Here is a 12,204-nt window from a genome sequence, read left to right on the forward strand (position 1 = left end):
TATCACACTTTCACCGGTGAGGGATAATTCGAGCTATGACAACAATCGAGAGTAAATGCAAAGCAACAAACAAAGCTTCTTTTCGTCTTTTTGTTGTCTTTGGTGAAGTAGATTATACATTGAGTAAAGTTTACCTACCTCTCAATTTCTAAGGCTGCTTTTTTCCACTTTTCATACAACTTGTCATTCAACCCACGTACAACGTTCAGGGTTAGAGGTAACAGGTCTTTTTCCGACATTGTAGCAGCAAAATGCACCACATTTGTACGAATTCTTTCTGCCTCAGAAACACAACATTTTAGGTTGTTCCAGGCGATCATGCTGGGCTCGTTCCAGGGGCCCGTTTCTCGAAAGTCCTGAAAACTTTTCGGGCCCGGATAGCCATTTGTGAACCTGTCAACTGCTTGTTTTGGAATGTCGATCTTTGAACATGTTTTCAAAGTAGCTAAAAGCAAACTGACTGTGAATTTTGACGATTTAAATTTCTCTCTGTTCTTGAGATACAGAGGGAATTGTGACACCCGAAAATGGCCCGTAAAGTTTCGGGACTTTCGAGAAACGGGCCTCAGGCCTCAGTAGTTTGAGGTGTTGTGTAAGAAACCCGTAATGTCTCAATGAACGTACAGGAATGGACCTTATTCCCGGTAGCCGCCAAATTAGCTACACACTTCTGAGGGGGCAAACAACAAAAGTTCGAGAGGTTATAACGAACATCTTAGCCACACAGATGATTTGCTTCACGTTCATTGAATGTTTATCACCTAAGTAGTAAACAGAATGATTACACAAGTTACTTCAATGTTTTTTTTAGGGACGGACCATTAGAAAAGTGATGGGGAGGGTGGGGAAAAAACCCAAAAAAATTCATGCAAGGGAGAAGGTAAAGAAAAAAAATTCATGCAGAAGGAAGGTCCAATTGTGACTTTTATTTAATAATTATAATAACATTTGCCAGTGTCTATTAAAAATAAATCTTATTCAAAATATTCTTGGGGCCTTACCCTAGGCCCTGCTATATTATTATTAATAAATGAAGACATCTAGTGTACTGAGGTGTTTTCCTCACACTGAATGAAAAACAAATCAAAGGTGACATAAATTAATTCACACTACAATAGCCAGAAATGTCATTCAGAAATCAACAATATTCCCAGGCACAATATGAATAAACTTTCTTCTTATTGAAAGGAGACAATTAGAATTAACCTTGTTTTTGTTTTAAATTGCAGCTAGTATACCTACATGTACGAGTAATAAAATAAAATTTATAATAAATAAATATTAGGATTTGGTATCTTTGTAAATATTCTATAAAATTATTTGTGCCCACAATAAAAATTAGAGAATGGGTCTTATTGCCTTAAATAATGATTCTATAAATAAAATGAAAAATAGCATTTACATGTAGTAGTAGTGTTAAAACTTTAACTGTTACCAACATTAACTAGTGAACAACATAAACAGCAACACTGCCGCTGGTACTTTCAACAAAAATTAAGAACCACAAAGTATGGTTTTCATTGGCAGCCAAACTACCTGCAACATACGGTGTATACTGCATTATAATAAATATAAAATATATATTTCATTAACCAGAGTAACTACTTATCACCCAATAATTACTATAAAGCCAAATGAGTCCAACTTAGTGTTAGTATGGGCTGTGGGAGAGGAATTCCAGAGGGCAGGGACTGCAATAATGTACAGGGAAGCCATCCACTTCAAATGGCTTCCTCCTCTCTCACTGTGTGTACATTTTCGAAAAGATTTTGCATTAAAAAGTGGCCTGTATCCTTTGATCTGTTGTGAGTGTAGAATAATTCATAAATCACAAAAACATAGATAATGAATCAAGATTTCACTGTTAAAAAAAGCAATATTTGTCTAAAAAAAAATTCGTGAAGGGGGTTTCACCTGGAAATAAAATTCCTGCACAAGCAGTGCGCGAAAAAAAAAAATCGTACCAGCTAAAAATCCCCCACCCCCCCCCCAATCACTTTTCTAATGGTCCGTCCCTTAGTGAAATATTATCAGATAACGAAGTAGAAAGGCAAAATGTCGGAGGTAATCAAAAGATATAAAATTATTATAAAATAAAACGGAGAACTTCAACTCATATTCTGACTGGATTGCTATATGGCAACCCAATTAAAACTTTACCAAATTCTCCCACAGAATTTTTAAGAATTTAATTACATCTTAGAAAGTTAAATTACGTAAAAGAATACGTAATAAAAATTATACTAATATTAAAATATCTATTATAAGTTATCAATAAAACTATATTGATTTCCTTTACAAAAAAATGCTTTATTACGACTTTAAATGTAGAAAGAGAGTCGACGCTCTTAACGCTCTCGAGCAGATTGTTCCATACCGTGTGACTGCTCCATGCAAAAAACTGCGTTGACCAGGCTGCAGGCCCCAGATGTTCAAAAGGTGGATAACGCTATCCGCCGGATAAATCACTATCCATTGAATAGCGCAGTTGATTTCGCTATTACCTATCCACTGGATTGTGTTTTTAGACCCGATAAAACAAGTGCTGCGAGTTTTAGAAATAAAAATATTGAAAGGCCGTCAAATATGCAAAAAACAAAAGCGTCTTTGGTGCTTCTAAGCCCGGTTTACACTACAGAAAATTTTTGGCACGGCTCGGGTGAAATTGGAACGGGTCCAAAAAAAAAAAGGTTAGGCTCCGATAAAATTTGCAGGGTATTTGCAGTGTAAACAACCTGTCAGTACCAAATTTCATCCGTGCCGAACCAAAATTCTTACCCGTGCTGGGACCTTCTGCGAGGTAGTCCGAGCACGGGTGAAAATCGTACGGGTGCTGAAAAAATAGGCACGGTTCGGATAGAACAAGTAGTGTAAACACTTTAAACGGGAAAATTTGAGCCTTAATTCATATAGGCTAGCGGTTTTTTAAAGTACATTTCAAGATGGCGGCTCCTTCTCCATCAAAATCACGCGGCCGTTCTTCATTATAGTTGAACTGCGCATGGCTCCATGAGAAGTTACGTGGACCCAAGAATTTTGGTACGGTATTTTTGGTACGGTAAAAATGGTGTAGTGTAAACAAAGTTTGCTGCACTCTTTTTTGGCACCCATGCCAATTTCACAGGAGCGGTGCCAAAAATTTTCTGTAGTGTAAACCGGGCTTAAAAGACTCTAAATTGTGAAAAAAAAAACCGGCTTCAGCGCTAAGATCGAAGGAAAATCTGCCTGTTTAAACATGTGTTTTAAGAACATGTGTCGGTTGACAGGATTATTCTTTTGTTCTGCAGTCATGAATGGTCTTTGCGTTTGAAGTGTGCTCAGATGATGCTTATCCGTTATTCTCAATCAGGCAAAAACTTCTGCAGGGTTATTAAATTCCTTTCATTTTTATGCACGCGCCGCAAAACTCTTCACGCCGCCATCATTTAAGGGAGAATTCTTGGATTATTCTTTTAATAAGGACTCACATTTAATTGGTTTTCCGAATTTTTCTAGAAAACTTCTTTTCAGACAAAAACAACTTTTTCGCTCAATCGTTTTGGCTTACTGGCCACTGATATCATAATATTTCTGGCGTTATTGCAACTTCAAAGCAACTCTGGTTCTCAATATCCTAAAGTTGTATTTAGTCTATGGATTATTCCGTTTTATAGAAATGTTCTATTGGTGCTTCATAAAAGTTTTGTTTCGTACGGTATTTGATTTAATTCGGATAAAAAGTTAAAAAGTGAAAACGGTGGAATCACTCAAAAGTGAAAAGGTGCCAGTTTCTGTTTCTTTTCATCATACTTGAGGCAGGCTATTGCATGATATACATTGTAAACGAAAAACAGAATTACTGGTCGAATTTCTTGAAACAAAAGTCACCAGTTGGGGTAAGCTACTGACGATCCGACCCGTTTGGGTCGGAAGGAAACCGCAACTTACCACTGAGCGTATAAACAAGGAGTTTCGTAAGACTGGTTGATTTGATTTTTGCTTATCATAAATTTTGACAGGGAATTCACTTCTGTACGCAAGCGATTGAGCTTAGATAAGTTTTCTTGGAGCAGATATACTGACATGCCCCGCAAAATTTTCATTTACGATCATAGGCAGCCCAAGCTCGCGTCACTACAGACAGTCGTTGAGAATTTAAACGTGTTATAAGACTTTGTATGGGAAATAAAATACCGCCAATTGTAAAGCCTAAAAAATGCTCAATTTAACTTTCTTCAATAAAATGAACTTCGTCTTAGAACACTGAAAACACGGACTTCCCGAAATTGTAAAATAAACTCCAAAAGGCACAAGAATACACCAGAGGTGAGTCATTTTTATTCATTTTATTGAATGAAAGGTAAATTGAGCATTTTTTAGGCTTTACAATCGACGGTATTTTATTTCCCATACAAAGTCTTATATAAACGTTTAAATTCTAAACGAAAAGCATCATGGTCGCAAAACGCAAAACTGCCTCATTTGCAACTGACCGCGGAAGTGGAACGATCTCTCGAGGCGGGAACATACAAGGGGCTTTAAAGAGAGGTTCAAAACAGCTGATCGGCTATGCAGCTAGTGTTATAAAAACTGGAAATAGACCAATGAAATGTTTCACTGAGAGAGATATGGGCATACAAGGCCTCCTTACATTCCTTCAAGGAATCACTACAAATACACATCTTCGATACTAAGCCGGGAAGAAAATCGGTGTAGATTGTTCCTGTTATTTGTACAAAGGAGCATTCGGTTGTGCGGAGAAATTGGGTCTTGGTATTTCAACGAACGAGTAAGAGAAATTTGTTGTTTGATAGCAAAGTGGAAACGCTTATTTGCCATCTGCAAACTGAAGTTTGCAATTGATTTATCCTCTGATGTCAAATATTTGGAAGCTAGTACGAAAAGCCAATGATCACTTGCTAACTTATATTAATTTTTGCACATTTCTTATAGGTTTCTCGATTATCCTAAGCAGCTGTTCGATTTACTTCTTTCCCTGGGAATAAAACCCGTCGCTGTGTTTGATGGGCAGAATTTAGAGGCCAAGAAAATAACGAGAGAGAAACGGGAAACGTTAGGTGTGAAATCAACATCATCGCATCGTGGGGTTAATTCAGCGAGATTACACTACAGTGGTACTAACTCGCGTTTTCCCCTTAAAGGTCTCACAAGGAAAATGCGACAAAGGCAGAAGAATTGTGGCGACGCGGGAATGAATCGAAAGCTATCGATCACTTCAGGAGAGCGTTGAAGATTACTTTTGAAATGTCTCATAAACTACTGAAGGTGAGATCTATTCTTTTGAAGTTTCACTATCACATGAAAAAGTGCCTGCAGTAATATCAGGGGCACCCAACGTCAATTTTCGGAAAATATCTGTTCGGAAGACGATTTGAGATCTAGAATTTTCGGAACATTTGTTGTAAAATTTCTTGCTTGACTGCCTGTCCTAGGATTTTCGAACATCTAAAAAAAGGTGTAATTGCCCATTTTTAATGGATTTTTGCCCTAAAAAGGCCAACTAGAATTTTCGGGAGTCTTTTTTCTGGCTGAAATTTTCGAAAAGGTAAGTTTTGATCCCTATAATTTTCGGATCACTAGACTTTCAGCTAGGAAATCCGAACAGATGAAAAATTTTTAGGGGATAAAAATATGCCTACATCTACCGTTTTAATGCGGCAGGTTAGTTTTGCAGGTTGCAGGTTGCAGGTTGCAGGTTGAAATTTACTGTGACTGTTACATGAATTGCTAACCTTAGGCCTAATTAGGCCTAAAACGTTTCTTTAGGCCTCCTTAGGCCTAAAAACGTTTCTTTAGGCCTAATTAGGCCTAAGGTTAGCTATTCATGTAACATCAGTCACAGTAAATTTCAACCTGCAACCTGCAACCTGCAACCTGCAAAAACTAACCTGCCGGTTTTAATGCTAAAATACGTTTAACAATGCTATGTCTAAGTGGTTTTGAACTATACTCTCGTTGGGTGCCCCTGTAATATTTTCAGTGTTTCTAGTTTCTACTGCTTTTCAATTTCATCTGGATCGATTTCTTATCAGGTTCTACGGGACAAAAATATGGATTGCATTGTTGCCCCGTTTGAAGCTGATGCACAACTTGCGTATTTGAACAAAAATCAGCTGATTGATGTAGTTCTCAGTGAAGATTCGGATCTGTTGGTATTTGGCTGTTCCGAGGTACATTACTTTATGGTGACAAATGGAACTGTGCGTAATCTTTAAATTTAAGCTTGATTTTTCACAGGATGAATGTTAAAGCTTATTTAATTTTATTTACAGTATTTGTCTACTTATTTATTTATTTATTTGCACAGGGATGTTATTTAGTTGTCCAATACAGTTTATCTTGTATTTTCACGATCCAGGTTCTTTATAAAATACACCTACATGGTAGCTGCCAGTCAATCCAAAGCAAAGACATACCGAAATGTCTCAATATTTCCAATTATACCTTTCACTTGTTTCGTCATATGTGTATAATTGCTGGCTGCGACTACTTGGAATCACTTCCTGGTATTGGAATCAAAAGAGCACACAATTTGATGAAGAAAGTTGCTGCAGCAAATGGTGATGTGAGGAAAGAATGGAATTTTTTAAATCATTTAAAAATTCAGTGAGGTCAGAGGACTCTATATTAAATAATTTATATAGAAATAAAATAATTTCCTGCTGTTATTAAACAGTCAAATGCCCTCTTTATTGAATACAAGCTTCCTTGCTGGGCTCACACAAACTTCTCAGTTTATTGTCTGTTTGTTTGCTTGTTTTTTTTGGATTTCTTTGATTTCTTTTACAAATGAAATCGAACAGTTTAAATAGTTGTTCATGAATAAGTTATTAATGCACAACTACAGTTCTTTTCAAGGTTACCACAAGTACTTGGTGTAAAAAGTCTTCATGTACCGGGTCCTGAGTATCTTCTGAGATTTGATGAAGCAGATCAAATGTTTCTACATCAGGTGGTATTTGATCCAAGGAACCTGAGGGCTGTACCACTGAATCCTATATTAGATGAGTCTGAGGCACCACCAGAGCTGTATCCTTGTTTATTATCATTTTTATACATGTAGGTTCTTTTAAAGCACACTGCTTACATTGAGAGTATTTCCTGCTCAAGGCCTTTTAATATTGTGGACACCATTTCAGTTTCAAAACCTAGGGTAGAACACTGGGAACTAGGCTATATTATTCTCATCTCAGTTTTATAAAAGTAGAAAACCTGTTGTCAATAACCTTTACTTGGGAAAGCTTAAACATAGCCAAGAGAAAATTGCTTTTTGCAGTACCTAGGTTCTCCACACCTTGTAATATTTACTGTTAATCCTTAATGCATAAAAAGGCAATTACTGGTAAATGAAAATGATCTTCTTGATATTTGTCTGGGAAACACTGACACAGACACAATAGCTGCGGTTACACTTAAACCATTTTGCCCTTGGGTAAGTGGCTTTTTCCCACAGGGAAGCAATTTTTTATGTGTAACCGATCTGCCCAAAGGAAAATTTCCTGTGGGAAACTTCCATGGATACGTAAAAAAGAACAAAAGAATTGCCCATGACAGTTCCAGATGTAAGTCTTATGGTTAACAAAACCCCAAAGCGGCTCAACCAATCACAAGATTGCCGAACGCGAGGAAAATACATGCTGTGATGAACTGCGTAAACAACTGTGAACGTGGAAATACCCAAGCATGCCTTTTCTGGCTAGCAGCAAGTCGACGTCTAAATTATAAATTGGAGAGTTGCAAGGACTACAGAAAGCGTAACTGAAGTCGACGTCTTTGTTGCCTTCTTAAAATGAAGCGATGAATTGCTGAACTTAATCGAGGTGGACAGTTTAAGAGAAGCGCCGATCGTGACAATTACCGAAAATAAGCCGAAGAAAAGTTTGTCGTTCAGATGTAGATCTTCGATGTTTACTTTTTTTTTTAGATCCTTAATTTTAATGTATTTTGTATTGTAATTAGTTTTTCAAAAACCATTTAGTGGAAAAACTAATAAATCTCATCTTGTCTTATCTTAAAGGTACGTTTCCCACCAAAACAGGCCAACGCTTACCTTCCCCTTGGGTAATTTACAAGTGTGTAACCGCAAATGGGGAGTCGATCATAACCCAGGGTAAACCCAACCCAAGCTGTAACCCCAAGGTTCCCCATGGGCAAGAGGTCTAGTGTAACCGCACCTAATGTATAGTTTCATATTTCACATTGGAAGATGTACAGGTAATAATCATTCTCATGAAAAATTTGGACTTGGTCCCAAGCAAGATATAAGCATTATAAAAAGTCACTACTTTGTTGATATCATTTAATGTTCAAATTAAAATCCAACTCTTAAATCATTGGAAGTTGTTCTATGAGAAGTATGAAATGGAAAGCCTTGTTTCTTAAGTGCATAGAAATTAGAATTTCTCCTTCATCAAATGAAACATTCAAGTGGAATACTTTATTTTCTTTGATTAAACTTCAAGAAAACTAATTTTGCAAAATGTGCGTGCATCAATAATTATTATCATTATTCTTTTATTATCTACTACAGGGTCGAGACAGTATATGGGGATCCAGAACATTGCTTCATTTGGAATGTGATGACGAATCAGGTAATTTAAAATTGACCGGTATATGTAAATACAGCAAAAAATAAATACCTATTGCCAATCAGCGATATAAACAGTGAAATGGTTAAGTCACAATCAGGTTAAAGTGTCCCATATCATTCGAGCTTACCTCGGTGTCTGCTGCTTGACGGGACTAGTAATATTGCTACTCCCCCCTGGATGCCTGGATGGGATGCTGGTCCATCACAGGGTTTTCACCCAGCATTTACACCCTGGTGCAGATGACTACAGTAGACAATATGAGAGTTGGGCTAGAATCCAGGCTGCTTGATCTGGAGTCCAGCACACCCCACACCTTGCACAGTAAAGAAATAAATCCTAATTCTAAATTGCATGCCACATTCTTCCATGTCCACAGATGACACAGTTGAGGATCCTGATTATGTCCAGCCAGACCTACACAAAGACTCCTGCAGTAGCATAAGAACTCGCTCTCAACATGAACAAATTGCTAGCAGAGATGCGATTGTGACCGAAGTGGACCAAAATCCCATATCCTGGGTGGTTCCAAGTTTCCCTGTAATGACTTAGCAATTTGTAAAAGTAAAATATGTGGATGGAGACAGTGTGCTAACTGGACTGATAAACTACAGTGACTGTTTACAACATGATGAACTTCCGACAACAATTTCTTAATGAACTGCATGAAAACTGGGAGGAAATTTCGACTTCTGAAAGTGAGGTTTCCCACATTTCAGAAACCACTTCCAGCTCTGCTGAAAAGTCAGTGAAATCTGTTACTGAATATAGTACTGAAGAAAATGGCAGCTCTGATGATGTGGAAAGTTATTGGGGTAGCCCATTCAACAAAAACACCAGACCGTTTGGACGAAGCTTTGACAAAAATGAAAGGTGGAGAGACAGTTTCAGCTATGTTAAAACCTCAACCAGAGAATGAGTTTGACAGGGAAGCCATAGCAGTCCATTTAGACTACGGAAATGGACCATGTTTTATTGGTTACATTCCACGGGAACTAACTAAGTATTTACATCCTTTACTTGAAACCAGACAAATTACACAAGTCAAGGTTGAGGATATAAAGTTTTGTCAACGTCATTTTCAAAGTTTGGACTGTACATAAAAATATGTATCACTAGGATAGGTAGGAGGGAGCCTTTTGTTGTGCGAGCTAGTTAAAGTGTACGCTAGATTAAAGGAAAACAAAACAAATGGTTATAATGATGAGATACAGTGTAAAATGGTATGACAACATGTAAAGGTCACATGACCATTTTTTTACCAAACGTTTTTTAAATTTGTTATGGAATATGACTTAAAGAATAACAGAAATTGATTTTGTAGAAATGACAAATTGAAGAGATTTTCGTCTCTTTAATTAAAAGTTGTATGGAAAAAGTTAGAGATTATTTTTAATGAAAGACTGGTCACAGGCTACAAAGGCTTTTCTCATAATACAAAAGAAAATCTGTATAAATTTTATCAACTTTAAAACTTACCATTGAGGTTACATCATGTTGGAAGTTACAGTTTTTATGCAACCTCTTGTAAATTTATGTTATTACTCTAGTGCCACATTACCAACTGACAGAGGCTGATAAGAATTGCCAAGTTGGTCATTACCTCTTGTAATATGGACTGAACATAACTGTATGTAACTGTAAATTACGAAGGTTGATAACAAGATTATTTGTTTGTTCACTGTAAACTGCCATTGTTTTGTGACATGTGCAAAAACACACATTGGTATCCTATTAAGACTTTGACTAAAGGACCTTGCTTGTATTCCAGTTTACATAACAGAATGCTCAATTGCCAAATAACTTTAATTACAGCTGGTTGAATCAGCTACCCTTGGTGGGAGCCTCTCTGGTGCAGCATGAAATTGAGCTCACTGTTAGTGTGCCACGCTGTGGAAGTGTTAGTGGCCCGACCAGCAACTTGATCGTGAATTGCAGGCTTCTCTTGCCACTTTATTCGATGGTTTCCCAGGGGTAGACCCACTTGGACTACCCACTGGCCGCTTCTTCTTCCTTGATTTTACCTGGTAAAATAATAGAAGTTAAATTTAATTTCTTTAAACCAAGAGATTACGCGGACTGCACGCACAATTTCGCGGGTTCGTCGTCACATTTCATAGCGTGAAAGGGAAATAGTGGCAAAAATCCAACTACTTCAGCATCGTATAATTCACTAACCAGAGGGGCGCTTAGGGGCGCCCGATCATTTTCTATTAGGAAATTAATCTACTTTGGAATGGATATTAATTTTGAAGTTTGACAAGCTTGGGTTTGGAGAGAAATCGACAAAATTTAACATCAACTCAAATTTCACGAAGCTTAGCAAAGACAGATGGTGAAGCACCGAAGTCGAGTCCTAACTTGTCTGAGAAGTTAAGTTTAGAGTCAAAAAGTTTCCAGCAGCTAGCCCAGTACCAACTCCAACTTGTCCTGTGGGTTTGAAATCGCAAAGCTAAAAACAAGTAGGTAAAAATTATCAATATTGAGACTCACTTCTTCCTAGAAGCCCGCCATGTTGAGTTCATGACCACGATAAAAGAGCGTTCGTGATTCGCTACTGAGGACTTTCAGTCCAACCTCCTCTGACTTGCGGCTTTCCATCTTTCCCGCCAAACTATACGGGTAGCTTCATGGCTTTTCGTAGCTTGGTTCCCGCCAAATGCCAAGCCGTCAAAGAAAAACTCTTACCATTTGAACAAGATGTACGGGAATTACAAAAAATGTGCAAATTAGAAGAAGTATGTTTATCACTGATCAACGAAATTTCGCCTTAGGGCAAAGTTTTCGACAGTTATATCCAAGACAAATTTTACCCCGCAAGGAGAGGCCGTGCCTGACTAAACAGAACAACACATGAGTGGATATTAAGCTTAATTAAGCTTAAGTGAGCATCTCAAAAGATTCTAACCCTGACTTCAACTTACACTCTTTCCATTTGAGAGGGAAAAGAAAGCAATTTTCCGGAAATACGGTAAGTTATATCATTTGACGGGCAAATGGGTTTTTCGCTGATGAAAAAGTTCTTTGAAAGGTTAATGCTTATCTTGAACCAAATGGTGCAGCGATATTTCAGTCGTTTCAACGAGAAACTTGAGGAGAGATGTTATGGAGTTATGTCTTTTTTCCGAAGAAATTTCCAGTTATAAGGAAAGATGATTTTTTTCTATTGTTTTCTACTTGGAACGACAAGATTGTTTTTCCAAGAAACGAAGCTCTCTCAGTGTTGTTTACGTTTAGATTGTTCATCGATTTCTTGTCACAGTTGATTGTTTTGGATAAAAAAATTCAGTTTCTATTGAATTATTTGTTAGAGTAGTCCATACGGGGGGATTTCAGTCCGGCACCAAAGAAGGCGCGGACATAATATATCGTGTAGCTCGAAGATAGAAGTGAAGACGATGTAATTCGCTAAAGTAGTATCATCAAGCCACCATAAATCCTGTTTGCCTTTTTTTCAGTTCCGATTCAAGAGTCTTTGCAAGAACAGGAAGCAAGAAATAGAAACGTAAACAAACGGCGGAAAAGAGGAGAACGAGCGCATATTTGAATGTCAAGGCAGGTTTTTTAAAACTTTTCTTCCTCAAATTAAAGTGGCAAAAATTAATATGTTTGCTTG

The 12,204-nt window shown here is 37.4% G+C and overlaps 1 protein-coding gene across 1 annotated transcript in view; it reads left to right on the forward strand.

Moving 5' to 3' along the window:
* Positions 1–10,348, forward strand: part of LOC138021607 (exonuclease 1-like) — a 13,422-nt gene extending 3,074 nt beyond the window's left edge. Inside the window, exons 3-9 of the mRNA XM_068868512.1 lie at positions 4,933–5,057; positions 5,142–5,265; positions 6,033–6,170; positions 6,848–7,029; positions 7,333–7,432; positions 8,531–8,591; positions 8,968–10,348. Coding sequence (XP_068724613.1) covers positions 5,245–5,265; positions 6,033–6,170; positions 6,848–7,029; positions 7,333–7,432; positions 8,531–8,591; positions 8,968–9,140 — 675 coding nt within the window. The 5' untranslated portion in view covers positions 4,933–5,057; positions 5,142–5,244 and the 3' untranslated portion in view covers positions 9,141–10,348. The remainder of the gene's footprint in view (positions 1–4,932; positions 5,058–5,141; positions 5,266–6,032; positions 6,171–6,847; positions 7,030–7,332; positions 7,433–8,530; positions 8,592–8,967) is intronic.
* Positions 10,349–12,204: the final 1,856 nt, after the last annotated feature.

Source organism: Montipora capricornis, chromosome 10 (assembly GCF_036669925.1).
Source record: "Montipora capricornis isolate CH-2021 chromosome 10, ASM3666992v2, whole genome shotgun sequence".
In the NCBI taxonomy this organism is placed as follows: domain Eukaryota; kingdom Metazoa; phylum Cnidaria; class Anthozoa; order Scleractinia; family Acroporidae; genus Montipora; species Montipora capricornis.